This window comes from Gymnoscopelus braueri, assembly GCF_963280865.1.
Source record: "Gymnoscopelus braueri genome assembly, chromosome: 21".
NCBI lineage: Eukaryota > Metazoa > Chordata > Actinopteri > Myctophiformes > Myctophidae > Gymnoscopelus > Gymnoscopelus braueri.
The window spans coordinates 20,912,954-20,936,353 of NC_137623.1; the positions used below are offsets into that span (position 1 = coordinate 20,912,954).

The following is a 23,400-nucleotide window of genomic DNA, read 5'->3' on the forward strand; positions in this document are numbered from 1 at the left end:
TATCATATAATATACTGTACTGCCTTATCAGTTATCATATAATATACTCTACTGCCTTATCAGTTATCATATAATATACTGTACTGCCTTATACTGTACTGCCAAGCGCCATTCACATTGAGCACTATAATTATAACTACAAGAATATAGTTTTAAACATCGTTTTAAGTGAAATGGATGGGACAGTTCACACCAACTATCAAAAAAGAATTCAATGGTGAACGATATAGTTATCGTTATAGTTATAGTGTGAATGGCGCTTTATGCAGTATACCGTGCTGCTTTATCATCAGCCTACTTTACTGGACTTTATTATCATATAATGCACTGCACAGGGCTCCTTGAGGAGTTACTTTGGTCTGTGACTCGGAGGGTTAGTAATAGTAATAGATATATTACTAACATGACCCACCTCTCTCCCACTCACTTTGCCAGCCTAGGCTGGCTCAGGGTGGAAGACAGGGTTAAACAACTAAAAATGGGTCTGGTCTTCAAAATTGTAAATGCAGATTTGCCCGATATGCCCCCTATACCCGCATATCTGTATAAATACCTCGAAAAAGTTAGTGACACCCACAGCCACGAAACTAGAGGGAGCGTAAACAACAATCTGGTACCACCCACCCATAAAACAAACATGGGCAAATTCTCCTTCTATAGCACAGCCACCAAGGAATGGAATAGTCTAACCCCATCCCTCAAAAAATGCAGTTCGCTGGGCTCATTCAAAACAGCCCTAAAAACCCATCTTTCTGGAGGCCGAAAGAGGAGCTAGTACCAGTTTCCCTGTAGACAGACGACCCCCCCCCCCCTCCTCTTTTTGTACATATTTTGTATTTTCTCATGCTTTTTTTGTATATCATTTTTATTTTTCCATGCTTCCCCCCCCTTTTTCTTTTTGTACATATATTTTTAAATGCTTTTTTTGTACATAGTGGTACTTTTTCTGTATTATCTGTATTTTCATGTTGATTTTTGAACTGTTTGGTTGCTACTATATATGTCTATGAAATTAACTCAAGGACCCCAACGGAAACAAGTCCGCAAGGACTTTTTTGGCCGGACCTTTTAGACAAAAGCATTATAAATGTAACTGTGTTGTTTTACATTCTTTTGCCTAATACAAATTTCAATCAATCAATCAATATAGAGAATTGCATTAAATGGGGGTCCTTGGCCCTCATGCATATCAAACTGAGGGTCCTTGAAATGAAAAAGAGAACCCACTGGGTTAGCAGAGGAAAAAGATGAACAATGTCCACCCTTTGCCAAACGTGATTGTTTGCATTTATTGATCTCTCTCCTATCGTCGCTGTCAGGCAGAAACCTCGTATCTATTATTTCAACTTTGTATTTATTTATTTTCTTCATAAATTAATGTCCTGTTTTAAAATTCAACTTTTTCACCTATAATGACATGCTCAAATTATAGGCACCAGGGCTTAACAAGAGCTTGTGCCTAAATAAAAAATATATTGGATCCATAATTGGATTCAGTTGGTTGTTTATTCCATTTCCTGAAAAGCAATTAAACGTACAAGGTTTCTGCCCGACAGCGACAATATTATCAGTAGGCCACTGTCCTTGGGTTGGTATTGATAGAGGGAAAGGGAATCGGGAGGTGCTGCCGCCAAAGCGAACTGAGATGAAGGAGCACAAAATTTAGCCGCACACCGATCGTTTGTTGCTCCCATTTTGCTATAATCACAAGTGACGCTTGGAGCCCATGCTCTTCGTCAGACTGAAGGGGACAGAGAACACCTGTGTGTGTCAGGACGCTGGCCACAGATCAGCTCAGTCGTCCATGATGGAGACAAGCTGGGATCAGATCTCCTAGACCAGTGGTTCTCAAACATTTTCATGTCAAGGACCCCTAAATTGATATATATATATATATATTTGGCTGCAGATCCCCATCTGAAAAGATATTGTAGAGACCGAATAAGAGAAGATACGTGTTTAATTATCTTTTTTACAATCATTCCAAATTGTTAAAAAAAATTCACAATCTACAATGTGTGGCAGGGTGAAGCGTTGTGAGCATGTAGATCGGCTATTCTCAAATAGCTGAAGTAAAAATAGGGTTAAAGTGGTTAAATAGACTTTTATGCTCTTCTTTTTGAGAACCACTGTCCAAGACGCAGATGTCAAAGCCCCGTCAGGCCGGGGGACCAGAACAGTGTGTGAGGTTTTAAACCTTTCATCATGGCGTGCTAGACTTGCACCAGGTGGCAGCGTGACACCCAGGGCAACCGACTTATGAAAGAGCCAAAGCAATGGGAGAGCGGCACAGACGGCCATGACAAGCCATGACATCCGCTGTTTAAGCTTGCAGATTGGATTCATACCTCGCCGCGCGAGGGTGTATGTGGCAGCCGACAATAGCCAACCTACAAGCTCACAACGCGTTGCGGATGCTATACGTTGTGAGCTTGTAGGTCTACGATTCTCAGCTGTTCTCCACGTGTGACACCATCGCACGATGGAGCATAAAAATGTGGCTTTTAGCGTAGGTCCCTGGAACAAATTATTTAACCCATTCCATCCGGGAGTGCCGCGCTATGAGCTTGTAGATCTGCTATTTCGTAGTATAAATCGTAGTAATAATAGTTTGTGCAAATCTTATATATATATTTTTAACTAAAATCTTTGCTTTTGGGGGTCCCTGGAGGGGGTCTGCAGACAAATACATATCATCTTGGGGGTCCTTGACATAAATAAGTTCGAGAATCTAACCTAAAATGACACGGTATGCGTTCCTGGAATGCGAATACCAACAAATATACCAAACACACAAACACACAAACACACGCAACATACTGAGAACATACTAAGAACTCATGTGTACTCCCGAGTCCTCACACAGTAGTATGTGCAACCGTAGACGCCACGGAAGCATTGACTACCTCGACTGGAGGAGTGGTTTCCTGCCTTCCCGTGTGGCCTGGCTGGGGTGGATTGCTTCTGGTCCTTTGCACCTGAAGAGGAACAAAGGATTTAGCAGGGTCTTATCCCCCCTTCTCTACTTTAATTTAAGAAGGACCACCCCTTCTTCATCACGCCTCGCCTCATCTCCCTCTCTAATGCTCTCCATAGCCAAGCGCTGACCCCACTGGAATGTCTGCTGCCAAAAGAAGCAGACCCCCGCCCTTCCTTTCCCCACCCTCCTACAGCCTATCATGATACAATGATTTGGGCTGGTTGCAATATGCTCCTTTGTGTCGTATACTTAAGCCTCTAAAAGATGCACTGGTGATAGCGCAGATGGACTGTTCTCACTTGAGTTGGCTTTTTTATGCTCTTAACTTAATGTTAAGTACTCAAGGTGTTGTGTTTTCAACCCTGTCTGTTGAAGACATACTGGGAAGGCTCCAACGTTCGATATAAATATTTTTTTTTGCAAGCATTTTTATTTTGATTTGAAGTTAACGGACCATTCCAGTCATTTGGCATGTGGTGCTGTGTAATGTGACATTATTGCGAACCTTTTCTTTATTCTTTCATTTATTTAATGCAACCTTTCAGCTGATATACCCACCTTTAAATGCTCTGCTTCTCTAGCTGATTTTGCTGTCAGAAGAAGAAGAAGAAGAAGCCATGCGCGTTTGAATTTATTTCCTCAATAAATCTTCAGGGACTGTTCTCACGGCTAGAAATCAGTTTGTGCTTTAAAATGCATTTCAGTCAAGACAACTCTTGGATTGAAATGCATTATATTTATTGAGCATAAAACTTTTATTTATTGAGCAAGCTCACGATCTGTCGCAATGCAACGCACTGAAGAGATTTTTGGTGTAGAGGGAAAAAAGGAGCTGAAGTATTATAGCAGTGGTTCTCAACCTTTTCAGCCCGCGACCCCCCAAAATAATCACATTTGAACTGGGGACCCCTCACCCTGACATCACTTGGAATTGTAGGAGACGGAGTTGAGGCATTACGTTTAGTTTGACTCAGTTCCATAGATAAATATTGTGAAAATAGCGTGAGCTTGTAGATCGGCTATTTTCACCATTTTTACCTCGTTCTTATTTTATTTGACATCTAGGGGCCCCCCAAAAATCCTGTGGCCCTGGCTGTGACCCACAGGTTGAGAACCACTGGTATAGAGCCCTGCGGGGGCCTCGGTCAACTAAGTACTGTGTATCGTTGCTGGCGGGCATAAACCTCCATCTTATCTCTATATTTTAACTTTTTGTGTTTTTTTTTGTGAATTAACGCCCCACTTGATCATACTACAGCGTAGTAGCAGATCCACAAGCTCGAAGCGCGGCTCGAAGCGCGGCTCGAAGCGCGGCTCGAAGCGCGGCTCGAAGCGCGGCTCGAAGCGCGGCTCGAAGCGACGCGTTTCGAGCTTGTAGATCTGCTACTTTTGATGCTTTTGAATTTGAATCCTGAAAAGTAACAGTTTTGGACCTATGAGGTTTCCAACCGACAGAGACGATATGGGGTTTAAGTGGTCAAGTATCTTTTTTTTATACATCATGCAGTGGAATGATATTGACCAACTGAGTGAAGAGTGAAGCTGTCTATGAAGTGTTCCAGCCTTGAGGGCACGCTCATGAGGTGTTAATGTGTGTGTGCGTGTGCATGTGGTGTTAATGTCTATGCAGTGTACATGTGAGGCACAGGGGTCATCAACATGCCGGCTTGTAATGGACATTTTCCTCAAACTAATTTTTTTTTAGCCACGGACATAAAAAATGAGGTCAATGGTCAATAATATTACCATAAATACTAAATGTATACTAGTCCAGTAGACACGATGGAGAACTCATGCTGTGTTTTTAAAGAGGGAGAGTGGTTAGTCCTCATCCCTTTGTACTTTATTTTATTTTATTAAGATAGTAAGTAGGAAAGCTGAGAGGGAAGGCGTACTGCCTTCTTGCGTGTAGATGGAGCAATTAGTAACAAAGTTCCAAAGATTGCTTTAAAAGTCAAGTGTATTATTGTTATTATTTCCATGGCCATCTCTGTACTTTTGTCTACTTTCTACTTCACATTCTTCTTCTTTCTAAATTGAACCAATGGCTTTGAACTTTTCAAAGCATTAAAGACCATTTTAACAGTGAGAAGAATTTATTCATTCATATTTTGTCATATTGACAAATGTCATTATAATATCGAGAGCTTAAAAAACTCAGACTCAGACAGATTTTTCAAGGCCCAGTTCAATATAGCACGTTCTGTATGCGCCACTGTTTGGTACCTGGTTTAACAAGGTTTGAATACCTGTCTGGCTGTGTCTTTATTAGAGTGTTAATATCAATGGGCATTTGGGAAACTAAGCTCTTATCGTGTTAAACTAAGTTAAAATCAGGTCATTCATTGGCATGGAAGACATTTTTTGGAATGGTTCTCGGCAGTGGCGTTTCTGGGTGTACTGGCACCTTAGGCCATTGGTTCTCAAAGTGGGGTCTGGGGACCCCCAGGGGTCCTTGAGGGGGTTCCAGGGGGTCCCCAGCAAAGTTGCTTAATAGCATCAAAATCAGTTTAACCACTTTAAATCTATTTTATACATGAGCATACTACAATGGACAGGAGGCATCTTGTCTTGATGAGAGTACCTGTTCTGAATATGAGCAGTGTGGATAATCCAATATCATCATGATGATGAGTGACTTATAATCATATTCTGATTTGATTTGAGTAACGAGGTGTCCAATGATAATGTAGTAGAGTAAAGGAATCATTTTAAATGTATTGAAGTAAAATTGTGATGATAGGCTATTAACTCAAGTAAAGTATAGAAGTATTGAAACAAAGTACTTACATGTACCGTGTGCGTGTGTGTGTGTGTGTACGTGCTTTGTGTGACAGGCTCGTGTCCTCATGACTTCCTCCAGTGTGACAGCGGCCAGTGCTTCGCTCCAGAGCGGAGCTGTGACTTCACAGATGACTGCGCAGACGGCACTGATGAAAGGGATTGTGGGGCGTCCTGCTCCTTTGAGCACGGCCGCTGCGGTTGGAAGAGCTCCCGGGCCGATAACTTTGATTGGACGCTGGGCGCGGGGTCAGTCCAGAGCATACGACCTCCATTTGATCACACTTTGCAGAATGAAAAGGGTATGCAGTGCCGTTTTCCCTTTGCTTTGTTATATTGTCGATGTCGGGCAGTAACCTCTTATCTCCGTATTTAAACGTTTTGTGTTTTTTCTTTAATTAATGCCCTACTTGATGCCCTACTCAAAAGTAGCAGATCCACAAGCTCGAAGCGTGGCGTGAAGCGATGCGTTTTGAGCTTGTTGATCTGCTACTTTTGCTATTTTTTTATTTGAATCCTGAAAAGTAACAGATTTGGACTTATGAGGTTTCCACCCGACAGAGACGATATTGTCAGTTGCACATTAAAAAGTGATTTTGTTCATTGAGAAGGTTGTATGTTTAATAGTCCCACATTCCTCTGTTGAATTCTGCCCATCACATACAGTATTACTGAAGTTAGGCTGAGAACTGATTGTACTGATTGCAGAAAATGATTGCCACCATGTACGTGAAAAAAATCTCCTACTATTATGAATAACTGCAGTATTTACATGCTGCTAAAATAGATTACTCTTCAGATTTTAATCATTTAATCGTGGATCAAGTCAAATGCCGGAAATCCTGTTCTCTCTTTGGAAGTTTGACTTAACAGAGAATCTTTGAGAAGGTGAGAACTGATAAGGTCCCCCGGCAGTAGTCGAAAGGAACAAAGTACATTTAATTGAGTACTGTACGGCGATGTGACGCGTTGTGAGCTTGTAGGTCTGATATTTTTACTATTATTATGATTTAAAAAATTCTGGGAACGTTTTCAATATATAGCAATGTATTGATATTTAAAAGAAAATGTACTTTATTATTTGTACTTTTAAACACTTAAGTAAAAAAAATAGCACATACTTTTGAGTACTTGAGTACTCCAGTACTTAAACTCAAGTACAAATTGATTGAGCAACTTTCACTTGTAGTTGAGTAATATTCGACCTGGAGTATCTATACTTTCACTCAAGTACTGGAGTTGAGCACTTTGTCCTCCACTGATCTCACTTTCTGTGAGAAGAGATAGAGCTATCAGTCTTTCCATCAATCTGTCTGTGTTTCTCTTTCCTCTGTCTGACCTCATTCTGGCTCTCTCTCTTTCATCTACTCTGTCTTAAGGCCACTTCGTCTATCTGGAGGCTACACCGGTGGGACTGAAGGGCGATAAGGCCCATATCAGGAGCTCTGTTTGGAAAGAGTCTAGTGCCATCTGCAAACTCTCCTTCTGGTATTACATCTCCCGTAAGGCCTCAGGAACCATCCGTCTGCTGATCAAGGTAAGTCATTCATAGACATGGTTCAGACGTACAATAGGTTATTTTAGTTTGGGTCCGGTGACAACAGTGTCTTGACTAAATAAACTGATATCAGCAGGACATTTTGTTGCCGTCGGCAGACACAGCCGCTCGCCCCTCCCGTCTTTCTGCGAGAACTTCTGGGAACTCGGATTATAGCCGATGTAAAATAGACCACGTACAAGCTCACAATGTGTCGCGTCGTGGCACGTTGTGAGCTTGTAGATCTGCTATTTTTTTTAATTAGTTTTCAAGTGAAAAGTGGAAGTGGAAAAGTGGAAAGTGGTTCATTCTGTTTTGTGGGTTTTATAAATATGTAAGAGCCGACTGAATAATAACTACATCAGATCCATGGGAGCACAGGTTCTTTTATCCATTTCCTGGAAAGTAACCCTTTTGGACACGTTTCAGCCCGACAGCGAATAATTCTCTGCAGATTCACTACCTATCCACCTTGAAATGTGGTCCCCATGGTTACCTATGGAAATGGATAATTATGATAATTATGATGATCCTTATTAAAGTCAGTGTCTTAAAGTGTTTTAAAGTGAAATACCCCTTTTAAGTGATTAACCAACTAGCTTTTGCATGCATTATTGACTTTAAAGGACTTGTCTGTTTACGTGCATCTTTGCCATGTCAGCGTGCGTCGGTGTACTGTAAAACACTGCGTGTCCTTGTGTGCGCATGAGCCTACATACACAATGGAGAGCGTTTAGTGTAATTTGCAGAAAGGCAGGTGGGCGAGTCATCATGTAAATTTGCAAGACTTTGTTTTCCATCAAACAGCGAGGGGTGATATCCCGCCAAGTGGAATTAGCATAGCATTACTCTAGTAATTGCTGCAGCCAATATACTGTACCTAGTGCTGTGCACTGCAGTGTGTGTGTGTGTGTGTGTGTGTGGCCTAGAGGAAGCCTTTATGACCAAGGTCATTAAATACCAACCACTTCTGTATATACAGTACCATCTCAGAGCTGGGCTATGGGTGCAGACTATTTGTTTTATATTTGGTAGCCTAGGTCAGGACACACCCACAGACTGGTTGTTTCAACAACTTCGGATACCCAAAAAGGAGGCAAAAAGGCTGGCAAAGTACTGTGCTGTCTGCCATAATTGGCCATAGAGTACTGAGTGATATGCTTATTGTATCATGAAGACATATGCCATGATTTTGTCAATACCTTAACTGTACCTTTAATATTTGTGTCCTTGTATGCTCTCCTTTATGTGGACATGAAGTGTGTGTGTGTGTGTGTGTGTGTGTGTGTGTGTGTGTGTGTGTGTGTGTGTGTGTGTGTGTGTGTGTGTGTGTGTGTGTGTGTGTGTGTGTGTGTGTGTGTGTGTGTGTGTGTGTGTGTGTGTGTGTGTGTGTGTGTGTGTGTGTGTGTGTGTGTGTGTGTGTGTGTGTGTGTGTGTGTGTGTGTGTGAATCCATTTCACCACAGTGCATTTACAGGAAGCAAGAGTGCCATCAGCGGAAAATAGGGTTGTGCTTTACCTTTTGTTTTATACAGGACATTACTCTCCTGGCACACTGGAGAAAATAGCTGGAGTGTTAAGAGAGAGTGTAAAAATGTACCCTTGTCTGTATCCTGCTCGTTTTGATTAGTAGGACTTGAATAATAATTGTTGGCACTGTGATTAATTGTATTCAACTAAAACACTCTATGCTGGTGGGGTGCCTGGTGGCTCAGCGAGTTAGACAAGTGGTTCCCAACCTTCCTTTTGTGAAGGTTGAGAACCACTGTGTGTGTGTGTGTGTGTGTGTGTGTGTGTGTGTGTGTGTGTGTGTGTGTGTGTGTGTGTGTGTGTGTGTGTGTGTGTGTGTGTGTGTGTGAAAACTCATTTTGAATGAAAACTCATTTCTCAAGGTTTTAAAGAAAAAACTATCATGACATTTTTTAAAAACATTCATTTAGTGTTTTGCCAATTACTTCAGGGCCCACTTTCAATATCCTCATGGTCCACCAGTGGGCCCCAACAGACCTCTCTGAAGCATAACAAAGACTGGCTAATGAATCCTCACTTAAACATTTAACTTTTCACTGTGGAGGTTCCCAAATCCAAGACTACATGTGACTTGAATGATTACACAGAGTTCGCATATAAAATCTAGATAGAAAATGTAAAATTGGACCTTTAAGGAAGGTCATCTTTAGTCATGGCATGGTGGTTAAATAGCAGGCACGCGCGCACAGAGAGAGACACACACACACACACACACACACACACACACACACACACACACACACACACACACACACACACACACACACACACACACACACACACACACACACACACACACACACACACACACACACACACACACACACACACACAGGCATGGAGATTGGAAGGAGCTCACAGGTCATGCAGCAATGATTTGACAGAGAAGGAGAGAGAGAAAAGTAAACCAGTCAAGTGTATGCATTGACTAGGAAGGCCTATAATATGAATATGAACAGAGCTTATAGCTTAGTACAGAACATAGACAGTAAAATTAATGGACAAAGCCAGCGCCATTGGTTTTTTGGCGAATATGATATACGCCATCTTTGAACTTCGCTATTGGCTGCAACCGCAGCGAGGGCGGGTCTTCACTCGGTAGAACCAGTAGAAGCCCTAGAATTCATACCCTACTTTATCATTAATGAATTGGGGTTCATGTGGTTAGGCCTAATACCGTAGAAGTTCTCCAGCACAGCAAAAATCAATAGTACCTTTATTAGAAGGATAACCCCTTGAGATGTGTCATCTCGTTTTCGAGAGGGTCCTTATAATAGGCTACCGTAACAGTTTAACACGAGGGACAACGACCATGCCAATAGGCGAAATAGATTCAATTGTTCTCAATTGGAATCTGGTCTCCCATGAGCAAAGTAGATTATGAAGAACAAATTCTATATTTCTCCAGAGGAAATCAACAGTATTTCCTTTTATATTGTTCTGGGATGTTTGCCGCAATAGATATGCCCTTTTTTTCAAATTAACTAAATGGAACCAATAAATTGCAACAATATTCAAGGTGGATCAAGGCGAGCCTTTATTGTGTCCCTCAAATTAGTCTTGGGGTTTCGAGAGAACACAGATGGCATACTGTAGCAGCACAGAGCCTCTCCATACACATCTGCAGAGATTAAAGTTCTTAGTCACCACGACTGATTTCAGTCATTTGTATTCCATAGAAGCCAGCATGTCTTCTATGGAAGCATGTTGCGCAGCGAAAATAGAATATCTACAAGCTCGTAATGCGTCACAGATAGGCTACTTTTGGTTATTATTTTAAGATTAGAGCATTTGAAGTGGTCAAACTAGCACTATGTTCACAAGCATGTTCCATAAAACCCTGATGGCCTCGGATATTTAATGAAAGCAAAGCGTAAAGCTTCAATCTGTGATTTCTTCACCTGATTGGCAGTATGTAGAACAGCAGGAACAATATTACTAAAAATCGTAGTTTTACATATTGTGTTAATTGTGTTAATCTCCTTTCATACTGTTTCACAAATCGCACATTATAGGACTTTCAGATTGTATTTAGCTTTATTCCATGCATCTGTATGTAATACAAGAGATAGTTCACATTCAGTTGCACACACAGGTCCATATACACCAGAACATGCACACCAAGGATGTTGCCTGATGCTCTATTTAGAATATTGCAGATGTCCTACACAAGGTATTGCACGTTCCCCCATTAAGAGCCATAATGTACCCCCTTCCCCCAATGTCTTGTGCATGCTGCCAGTAGGCCAAAGAAGTAAAGTAGTAGGCCAAATAAGTAGTATTTTGTGAATTCATAATCTCAGATTCACATTTCGGCCTATCCACCAATCATCCATCCATCCACCTATCTGGAGTCAGGTTTTATTTATTATGCACTTTAGTCACATTATTGTATTATGCAGATGAGTCATATATCATGCACCTTATGCCTCTCCTCTCTCTCTATGAGATGACTCTATCTATCTTTTTAACTGCAATGATGAGCCTGCACAACTAAGAATTCACCCACCTCACTTGTAATGTGATGTGACAATAAAGATTGATTCTGATTCTGATTCTGAGATGGCGTAGGTCAATGGTTCCCAAAGCTTTTGGCTAGAGACACAAAACAAAACAGAACAGAAACAGAAATCTCCCTTGGACCCAAAACTAGTGAATGGTGAGCTCGTAGATCTGCTATGTTCACTACTTTTTTTTTTTTTTTTTTTTTGAGTAGCCAATAATTTTTTACCCCTTTTTCTCCCCAATTTAGTCGTTATGCCAATTGATTCCTCCCCACACACATTTCTGTGTTGTCACTGCTGTCGTATCCTACTGTCTGTCTACTGACTCACCTGCCAGTGAGGAGCCCCCACCAGGAGAATGTAGAGCCTTCGTCCTACTCTTCCCGCCCAACACTCCCCGCTGACAGGTGCCACCCTAGCCCGTGGGGAGTACGTGTATTGACCGATATCACCCTCCCCGCCTGGTTTCCTCCCCCAAACACGGGCCAATTGTATTCGTGTACCAAGCCCCCAGAGTTGCTGAGAAACATTGAAGCCGCCACCCCAGTGGCCAAAGCTGGAACTGCAGGCGGGGAGAAATACATGCACGAGCAAAACATACTGAGAGATATTTATATATATAAATATAAATATGTAAACATATTATACATAAATACATCTCGAGTGTATTTAATAAATATCTCGCGTTCATTCCTTGGCAACCGGGCTGCCGTAGGACGCAAAAAGGACACTAGTGCGCATGCTCATAACTCTATGGTTGTCCAAAAACGACTCAATAATTCTACTTCCGGCATGCTTCCGGCATGCTTCCGGCATGCTTCCGGGTGCTTCAAAACGCCACTGAGCACATTCATTGAAATGATAGCTGGGGGCGGGGCAATCCGCCCTCTAGTTATATTATACCTCTATGGTGTAGACGCTCGACAAAGCCGGATGCACCACGGTGGATTCGAACCCACAACCTCCGTGGTGGTAGGCAGTGACTTTTACCACTGCGCCACCTGAGCGCCCTATATTATATATATACATATAATATTGTATTATTTGTGTCTCTGACATTTATTTCTTTCAGAAAGATTTACATTTCAATATTTGTTTTGTATTTTGAAAAGGGGGAAAAAAATAAGATATTTAGTCGCAACCCATAAAAGGGGTCCCGACCCGTGTATGGAAAATACTGGCATAGGTAGCAGTTGCAGCAGTAGTAGTGGACCCAGACCTCTCTCTCCATGACCACATTATCCAGCACTGACTGGGGGGGGATCCTGAAAGGTTCCCTGGCCAGCATGGCCAGCAGGTTCCCTGCCCCGTGGCTTCCTCCTCCCAGCTGGACGACGTGCCTGGAAAAACCTCCCTGGGGAGGCGACCAGGAGGCATCCTTACCAGATGCCCGAACCACATTAACTGGCTCCTTTCTGTAGGCACACTAGGCTATACTCCAAATCCCTCACGGATGACTGAGGGAGATGCCAGCTACCCTCCTAGAGATTGGAGAAAACCCAGTTTGGCCGCTTGTAAATCACGACCCATGTGTGTCATCCACCCAGTCTTGCCCAAATATGGAGTTCCACAGTGATGTCATCAACATGACATCATCAGCATAACTTCAGAGATCCACAGGGAATCCATGCTGTGTTGCCATGTCCGTTTATTATAAGCGACTTTGGGCTTATTTTTCTGTTAAGTTGCTTATTGGTGGTTGCGTTTTTTTCTGGGCTTGTTTCTAAAGTTGCTTATTTGGGCTTGCTTTCACATTTTTTTATTATTATTTAAACCAGTAGTTCTCAAATGTTCATGTCATGGACCCTCAAATCAATTATGGATTTGTCCCTGATCCCCCCCTCTGAAAATGTTTTGTGCCAGGGAGCCCTGAACCAGATTTGTGTTGTTAGAATGTTTTAAAAAATCTTCCAAATATTCCACATTTTATTTAAAAAAAAATGATTTTGTTTGTATATCGTCTATTTTCAAATAGCCGATGTATAGGTTTAAACGTGGCCTAGTGGCTTCTTTTAGGAGCTTGTTTTCTTAAAAATCTGGCAACACTGAAGCCATGCATGCATCTGTCTACATAACATGCTATTTAAATCACATTTTAACCTTTGCATAAGCCTGCAAGGTCGTCAAGGCTAGGGCAGATGCTACGGCAGGTGGAGTCTGAACCTGACCTTTGATGGTGTCAATGTTGAATGCCAGCCCTCCTCCTCCATGGATATGTGGCCGCCTGTCTTCAAGCTGTTGCAAATGCTCTGGAACACTGTTTCCCAAATAGCCAATCTACAAGAGGTTTGTTTAAGGTTGTAGATCGGCTACAACCTTAGATCGGCTACAAACGTAGTAATCAGGACCAACAGCACTCCAACAGTGTTCTTCCCCATCGTGTTATTATTCTTGTTCTCTCATTCACTTTCTTCTGACCAGATAAACTCGTCAGCCTCCAACAAACGTCAACGTGCTTGAAAACCTTTGACACATTTGACAGACTTAAACAAACACGCTTGTCTATCTTTCCCAAGTTGTAAGCAGCACCGCAACACCGGAAGAGCAAGAAGAATATTACATCATCCCCTCTAATAGAGTAATAGTGCTTTACTCTTTACAGAGACAGGCATAAAAGTAAACAAAGTCAAATTTGTTCTGAATTGAAGGTGAGTCGACAGTAAAACAGCTGCCAATGGCCCCATAAAATGAAAAAGGCCATGAATATAAATTGGATTTCAGCTTAGCAGGACATCCAGTGTACTAAGACATTGGGAGAGATTTCAATGAAATTCGTATTTCATGGTGATTTCAACTTTTCCTCGGATGTCTTTTCTCCTGGACTGTCATCAGGGTTGATGAAATGAAATTATGTAAATGTATGTTCACTCTTCACCGTGCACAAAGTGGATTTGGGGTTGCACTGCGTTCGACTGTGAACCCAGGAAATGAATCCACAAATTGAACAAATCAGTGCCTCCATTAATATTGCTCTGAGACAGTGCTTTGCAAGCATCATGCAATCTTTATGGATTCAGCTCTTCTCTCTATCTCCCACATGAATGTAGGTTTAGTCCTGTTGTAAGACCGCCTATTAACCTATGCTTTAGTCTCACAGTAACTAGATTATTCTAGCCAGGGCTCCATTGGCAACGAAGCTGAGGAGACAGCCTGCACACGGCTTACCCAAGGGTACGCTTTCAAACTGCAGAGTGAAACGTGACATTGCATGTCCTCTGTTTTGAGCAGATTACACTCTTTCACGGCACTCAGCCCTCTGGCAACTTTTTCCAACTCCTGCTATGAGCTTATACGATATAAGCAGTCTTCTTGGATCGGATGTACAGTATATGTGTTCTTCTTGCCCTAGGAGTTGCATTGGCCAGAAGGTTTCACAATTGTTACGGTAGATTACCTGACGAAGACCAGACAGGTAGAAATGTTTACGTCAATAAAATGCACCGTGGGAGTAGCAAAACTGGTGTGTGGGTAATTATTTCTCTTTTTGGACAATTATGGGAAATATATAGCTATAGTAAAACTGAGGCAAGGCACAATGTACATAACACATGCAGTAATTCATTCTGCATGCACAAAGATCACAGGAAGGCTTCACCATTAAGCCTCACTGGTCCCGTTTTGGGCCAGGGCACCATGAAGTTAAGGGTGATTGATAGTTAAATCTACTCCCACCTTATTAAACGCTATGGTTTAACCAGGCAGTGCACCTTATTGCATTCTATACGGACTTGAATCTGAAGTGGGTTTTAACGATTGTACCGATCACCTCAAGTGAGAATGATCGTAACGATTATGTATGTGTTTTTTCTCTCCAAAATTGGTGTCATTTGGAGTCGTATCACAACCTAAGGTCTGTTCAATCCAAAGTTTGTATTACTCCTCTTCTAGTTTACCTGTTAAGTCACTATTAAGAAGCAAGGCAGAAACAGAGGGTGTGGTGTGTATGCCATGCTTTTTATGCAGCTTTATACCTCTGCAAAACCAAAGGAGAAAAAACAAGTGATATTCTATTTCATACAGTATGTACCTCCGCTAAATGTGAAACCAAACACAATTATCTCTATGATGTTATGATAAGGACTTAGTACATGGCTCATGGTGAACTCCTCCTTTGGCATGGCGCTCAAAGGCTGTGGTGAAAGGCTGGCTTATCCTCCCAAGTGACACATCCTGTTCAAATTCACATTCGATGTTTCAAAGCTTTATTAGTCAATGCCTGGCCAGTAACCATGGGAAAAAAACCAAGAGGTCTTACCAAGCTATGCACATTGGCCTTCCATGTAATATGTTCCACATGTGGCATCAGAGTCAGACCGATGCATTACCAAAACTCGTGGGGATTTCGGAGACATTTTCACTCTGAAAAGTAAAGCTCAGACTGTATAGGGACTATGATATTATGCTAATGGATATTTAATGACTGCACTTGTATGGTATTCCCCTGCTACTCAGCAGCAAGAAAAAGTCTCTCCTCCTCGTGTTTGTTACTTGTGAGTCGTGACATGTAACTCATTGATACTGACAGTCAAAGCTTTTCTTTTATGTTTCTGAAATTAATCAGTGCTGTAGCTTCCAGTGGTGGAAAGTAACTAAGTATATGTACTCAAGTACTGTACATAAGTACAATTTTGAGGTACTTTTACTTTACTGGAGTATTTCCAATTTTCGATATGTTTTACTTCTACTCCACTACAGCTCGGAGGCAAATATTGTACTTTTTACTCCACATCAATTATTTCAAAACTTTAGGTACTAGTTACTTTGTAGATTTTTATTATTATTACAAAACATACATTAACCACTTCAACCCTATATGCATTTCGGCCATTTGAAAATAGCCGATCTACATGCTCACAATGCGACTCGTTGTGAGCTTGTAGATCTGCTATTTTCAAAAGATTTTTAGACATTTGAAAACTTGTGAAATGGAACATTCTGCATAATGAGTGCTTTCTACTTTTGGTACTTTATGTACATTTTCATACCAATACTTTTGTCCTTTTACTCAAGTAAATTTTGAATTCTGGACTTTTACTTGTGAACAGAGTATTTCTACATTACAGTATTGGTACTTTTACCCATGTGGTTCATGGAAGAAATATTGTAATGTCAATTTCAGAGTTAAAATGAACACTCCTCCAGGGTTTTACTTTACTGTGACTGTTGCTGCTTTTTCTCCACCAGACAGAGAATGAGCTGCGGGAAGTGTGGAACAAGACGGGCCACCAGGGGGACAGATGGAATCAGGCTGAGATCCCCCTCAGGAAGCTGAGGAACTTTGAGGTGATCTTCGAGGGTGTCCGCTCCAGGGACGTGAGCGGAGGCGCGGCCTTGGATGACCTGGAGTTCATAGATTGCTCCCCCAGTGAGTGCCATGAGCAGAATAAGTATGGAGGAGAAAGGGGGAAAAAAGGCAGTGGATATTCGGCCGTTGGAAGGCATTGTTAAAGGAAACGCTATTAAGCCATCAGGCTCTCTGAAGGCCCGCTCCAGCTCCGTCCCAAAACCTTAACCTCACCAAACCCAAGCCTAGACTTGACCTTTCTAACACTGTAAAACCATGTGATTGCCCCCCACCAATTATATGGCGTAGCTCACACACAAGGTCCGATGACTTAATATCCACTAACTCTCCCAAAAGGTGCCGTAGTAAGACCAAAATACAAATAAAAAGTAGCCTATTATCATTAGCTAATTACTTACTTGTATTATTTATTTATGTGTTTACTTTCTTCTGCCTCTACTCTTGTGGTAGTCTCGTCTTTAGATTATTATCTTTTCAGTCTTGTTGTTGAAGAAGGCTGATCTCATTAATGGATCCTGTATTTTGTGGGAGATTAAAAACTTCGGACGGTGCAGGGGAGATAAGTGGTTTAAAAATGAATGGAGCTGTGTCTCACATTTCCCAGACAGATACTGTATGAATAGATAAGGGAAAATACCATTTCCCGTAGAAAACACAACCTATGCAAATCTTTAGCAATGATAATCGCAGGCATTATGTGGCACCTTGGCCCTCGCTTGCATAATGTGGATCAAATTATATTAAACTGTTGTGTCAGCATTTACTTTCACAGCTCCCTTTTTAATTTGCATTCCTGCTCCATTTAGGTACACATCTTGACTCTATCCAATGTCAGTTTGAGTGCACATTCAGTCTGCTAACAGAGGAACAAAGTGTATGTATTATTGATGGGAAATGCATTGTGTTATTGCTTGCTCTAGCACTGGCATCATCTCTCATCATTAAAGCATCACAGTGATATTGTTTGGGGGCATTAAGGCTTTGGCTGTTGTGCCCTGGGTTACTGGATGTCTGTAATGTTGGTGGCCCAAGTACTGAAGGTCAATGTACAATTGTGATTGCTGCAAGTATTGCAGACCAGCCCCGCCTGAAGCCCAGAAGCCTAATATCACCTGTCTGTTTATCAGACCAACAATGGCAGTTGACAGATGCTATTATTAGATACAGCATTTGTGTCATGGGGCAGATGTTCAGTGAGCAGGGCCTGGCAAAGCCAAAAAACATGTGGCAACTATCCAGGTTCCAGCCACCAAGATATTGGCGGGAGTCGCTAGAGGCAGCACGGCAGTTGATTTGCAGCTACAGAGTAAGAAAAGGTACTGTAACATACAGGAATAACATCACAAGAACAGTTGTGTACATCCTAATAGCAGTGGCGTTACGAGCCAACAGTGGGCCCCGGCGAGGGGTGGTCACCGCGGGCCCGCAACCCGCAGCGGGCGCGCGGCCTACGCTGATGGTGACTTATTAATTCCGATCGGACTATCAACAATTATGGAAACGCCCAGGCAAAACCTATACATACAATTCATAATAAACGCTTAATATAATAATTAAATGCAGATAGCTAAGCCTATTCATTGTGTTTGCATAACACATCACAAATAAAATAGTTATTGGAACATTAGCCTACATTTAGGGAGATTTGGCCTTTAGACAGAATTGTTGGTTCTCTGTTTAGAAAAGAAAGGAAAAGCAATTTGAGACAGAACAGAACACATAGAAAACAGCCCAAACTGCGCATTTTGGTCTATAAACCAAGAGGACAGCGGCATACTGTACAGTAGTTGCGAGGTCGAGATGAACGCGTACCTTCCGCGATTGTGAACACAGCAGCAGCAGCAGCTCAGCGCAGTCAGGGGAGCCCACGGTAACCTTGCTTCTTCTGACTTCCTCCACGTTATTAGCCTACCCTCTTCACTAGAGCTGTTGGGGGGCCCGCAGGTGCTAGCAGCAGTCACCGGGCTACGCCAAACTTTTGTCAACTCAACTGTCATTGCATCTCTGTATCTGTATGTATTTATCATTTTATTTTACTGCGTTGGCTGCATCACGGTTGTTAAGCTCCTGCCTAATAGCCTATAGCACTGCAGAACACGGCAAACACACAACCACAGTGTCCATACTGTGTCCCTACCCCAAGCCTTGGCAAAAAAAGAAATGTGAGCAAGAAAGAAAGCACAATGACAGTGACATTATGACATCACAGAGAATCCTGATATCGCCACAGTCACAGTGTCAAAGAGAGAGAGAGAGATACCAATACCAGCAAGTACACACACATATAAAGGAAAGCAAAGCAGACATTCGTACAAATAAGAATGAACACAAAACAAGCAGACAGTGCCTGTGCAGAAAGGAATGAAGCTAACACAGATGTGTTCAATTAGGTTGTATATTCATACAAAATAGATTTGTAGTTCTGATCTGCATTCCTGGATTCCAGTTCCACTCTGTCCTTGTTTCGGTAGTCATTTCATTTCTTCATCTCTATGAAGCACACACATGCACGCACGCACGCACGCACGCACGCACGCACGCACGCACGCACGCACGCACACACACACACACACACACACACACACACACACACACACACACACACACACACACACACACACACACACACACACACACACACACACACACACACACACACACACACACACACACACACACACGCTCGCTTAACGGGTATAAACCAGTGCATTCTCTTGATCTCCATCAGCCCTGTTCAGTGTCAAAACAAGGCCAGACAGGAGGAGAGTGCAGTGATTACACTGGAATGCCTTCACTCGCTTTTTGTTTACTTCTTCTGTGCTGCTCAAATCCTCTGGTGCCAACTGAAGGCATGTGTTGTTGTACACAGTAGACAGCCCTGAGTAGATTATGGTCCATTCCAATAGAAAAGGCTTACAGCTAGATAGAGCTAGATGAGAGTGTCTCATTAAATTAAATGGGTTTATCATTTATTGTAAATTGTACCTCTCTTGGCCATTCTGAGCATTTTTTTCATCATAATACTCAATGATGCTCATGGTTCCCTCTCTGGCCTGGCCCTGTGTTGTGTGTGTGTGTGCGTGCGTGCGTGTGTGTGTGATGAAGATATTCTCATCTTCGTGGTAAGAGCACGCCTTCAAGTGCCGCCAACAAAGCTTAATCTGTCCATCTGGTATCCCAATAAGTATGACTCTTAGTGTCTACAGTACACTAGGACAGCATCAGGTTATAGAGTCTTTGTGCCATATACTGTATTGTCATCCACATTTGATTCGAAAACTCCTGTGTGAAACCAGAAATGTTTCAATGCATTGACCCCAATGCATTTGCAAATATAACTTCAAGTACACCGGATGTCATTGTGATTTGATGAGGAATTTTTAACAAAAAATTTTAATAATCATTGTATGACTATTAACCGCAGAGAGGTTTTCCTATTGGACGTTGGCTGTGCTTTTGACTCAAGTTTAGAGGAAGCCTCCTAAATAAACAAGTAAAATATCAACCAGCCATTAAGTGTCATGTCATTGCTTTTAGATTTGGCAGCATGGGGCATGCCCACAGGCTGCCTGACCATTATGGGGTTGTCCAAATGTAAAGCAAAGCAGCTTGCAAAATATTGCTCAATCTCCGCCATTAGGCAGCTGCTCTATTTGGAGAAGAAGGTGCTTTTTGTATCCGTAACATAAGGTGTTAGTAATATGGCAGATGGAACTGTACATGTGCCATATTTACTGTGAATGCAGATAGATAGAGAGGTGTGTGTGTGTGTGTGTGTGTGTGTGTGTGTGTGTGTGTGTGTGTGTGTGTGTGTGTGTGTGTGTGTGTGTGTGTGTGTGTGTGTGTGTGTGTGTGTGTGTGTGTGTGTGTGTGTGTGTGTGTGTGTGTGTGTGTGTGTGTGTGTGTGTGTGTGTGTGTGTGTGTGTGCCACATATGGTGGAGATGCTGTTACTTATACCCAATTACCCTTAGAGCAGTGGTTCCCAAGCTGAGGGTTTGGATTTTGGGGGATAATGTCCAACATTGTTTTCTCGCTCAACAGTAAACAAACCAACATACAGGATAAGTGTATACAGGTCCAGGATATGTGCACATTTCTAAAGAATTTAACGACTTTTAAGAACTTTGTTTCAACAAGCTCACAACGCCTTGCAGTGCGAGGTGTTGTGAGCTTGTAGTTCGGCTATTTTCACAATATTTATCTGTGGAACCGAGTCAAACTAAATGTAATTCTTACAATTCCAAGTGATTGTCAGGGTGGGGGGTTCCCAGTTCAAATATGATTATTTTGGGGGGTGGTGGCCTGAAAAGTTTGGGAACCCTTGCCATAGAGTACTGAGTGACATGCTTATTGTATCATGAAGACATATGCCATGATTTTGTGACTGTAACCTTAACCGTCCGTACCTTTGATATTTGTGTCCTTGTATGCTCTCCTTTATGTTGACATGAATAAATAGTTAAAATGTGTGTGTGTTTTACAGGTGCTGTGGTGCCAGCCAGTTGTCCTGCTGTCTCAGACTTTCTGTGTCAGAGTGGTGACTGCATTGAGTCGTACCTGGTGTGTGACAACAAGCCTGACTGCACTGATGAATCAGACGAGATAGATTGCAGTGAGTAGAGATGGGGGATTAAAGAGACTCCCTAAAAACGAGGTGTTTCGCCATAGTGTTGTGAGCCTGACGCAATGTTCTCATCGGCTTGCATTGGGGTCATCTGCAATACTAAGCTAGCTATGTTGCATACGTACATTATATATCGTTGCTGTCGGGCTAGTCTCGCGTAGGGGGACAACTATTCCACAATCTCCGAATGCTATATAGAGTCTGGAACTACACCTCCAGGCTCCCGAAATCCGAGACAGGAAGCTGTCATCTGTTCGTCATTTCCGTTCACGAAAATATATGTAATAGCAGGCTATATATGCTTAGATGATTTTGATTTATATTCGGATAAATTTGCGCGACTGTAAAGACGAAACGGAAGTGAGAAGGAGGCGTCTCACATCTGCTTTATCGCTTGATCATTTTCAGAGCTTCCGTGCTCCAGACTGTAAATTAATGTCCTACTTCATCATACTACAGTGTCACACAAAAGTAGCAGATCTACAAATTCAAGATCTACAAAATCTACAAGCTCAAAAGGTTGTATTTTAGCTTTTTTTTTTTTTTATTCTGAAAAGTAGCAGTTTTGGACATTTGAGGTTTCCACCCGACAGCAACGATTTGCAATTTCAAAAAAGACAACTGATTCCCACCCTATCAGTATGCAACTCAGATGGCATGCTTGTCGACGCATGAGGCCATTGTCTGACGAACCTCAAGGCCTCTTTGTCGGCATGCCTGCCTTGTTGTTCAGAAGCATGCACTGCGTTCTGATAACCTGCCTGGTTGTTCAGAAACATGCACTGTGTTCTGATAACCTGCCTTGTTGCTCAGAAGCATGCACTGTGTTCTGATAACCTGCCTTATTGCTCAGAAGCATGTACTACGTTCTGATAACCTGCCTTGTTGTTCAGAAGCATGCACTGCGTTCTGATAACCTGCCTGGTTGTTCAGAAGCATGCACTGTGTTCTGTTAACCTGCCTTGTTGCTCAGAAGCATGCACTGTGTTCTGATAACCTGCCTGGTTGTTCAGAAGCATGCACTGTGTTCTGATAACCTGCCTGGTTGCTCAGAAGCATGCACTGCGTTCTGATAACCTGCCTGGTTGTTCAGAAGCATGCACTGCGTTCTGATAACCTGCCTTGTTGTTCAGAAGTATGCACTGCTACGTTCTGATAACCTGCCTGGTTGTTCAGAAGCATGTACTGCTACGTTCTGATAACCTGCCTGGTTGTTCAGAAGCATGCACTGTGTTCTGATAACCTGCCTTGTTGCTCAGAAACCTGCACTGTGTTCTGATAACCTGCCTTGTTGTTCAGAAACCTGCACTGTGTTCTGATAACCTGCCTTGTTATTCAGAAGCATGCACTGCTACAGTACGTTCTGATAACCACACCAGTGGTGGAAGAAGTACTCAGATTTTTTATTTTAAGTTAAAGTAGCAGTACCACTATGTAGAAATACTGCAAGTAAAAATCCTATTGTAAATGTTTTACTTCCGTAAAAGTACACAAGTATTGACATCAGAAAACATACTCATTATGCAGAATGTCCCATTTTACAAGGTTTAAAAATGTGTCTTCGAAATCTTTCGAAAATAGCAGATCTACAAGCTTGTATAAGCTTAGATTTTCTAATAGACAAAAAAAAAAAAATTGGCTTAATTGGTTAACATATGTTTTGTAATCTTAATCTACAAAGTAACTCTTAACTATAACTGTAGTGGAGTAAAAAGTCAAATCTTCCCTCTTGAGTTGAGAAAAAACACGGCATTACGTCCTGTCGACCATATTCATATGGCGACTCCCCGCGCCAAGTATGACGTAAGAGCAGAATGGCCACCGTTTTATAATGGTCAGTGGAAACAGCTGTCCAACAGGAGTCATGCTGGCTGTCTCTCTCATTCTGTCCTTCCACTCCAGATCACATCGTGAGCCTGCCAGGTGCGTGTAGCTTCAACATGCCAGAGGACCAGTGGGAGGACACCTGCCAGCTGTCACAGAACACTGACGATGACTGTGACTGGACGATAGGTCAGATGACCCAGACACCAGGAGCTGGACCCCATGTTGACCACAGCCTTGGTCAGTACCTCTAGACCATTTCACTGAACAATGTCAAGCCAAGCTGTACACAGGATAAGGGTACAATACTGGCCT

The 23,400-nt window shown here is 42.2% G+C and overlaps 1 protein-coding gene across 1 annotated transcript in view; it reads left to right on the plus strand.

Moving 5' to 3' along the window:
• The window catches only part of malrd1 (MAM and LDL receptor class A domain containing 1), a gene marked incomplete at its 5' end in the record, with an annotated part of 88,531 nt that overhangs the window by 42,319 nt on the left and 22,812 nt on the right, over positions 1-23,400 (plus strand). The window contains 5 exons of the mRNA XM_080417440.1: positions 5,818-6,063; positions 7,141-7,298; positions 16,516-16,696; positions 21,121-21,249; positions 23,164-23,325. Of these exons, the coding sequence (XP_080273566.1) occupies positions 5,818-6,063; positions 7,141-7,298; positions 16,516-16,696; positions 21,121-21,249; positions 23,164-23,325 (876 nt within the window). The remainder of the gene's footprint in view (positions 1-5,817; positions 6,064-7,140; positions 7,299-16,515; positions 16,697-21,120; positions 21,250-23,163; positions 23,326-23,400) is intronic.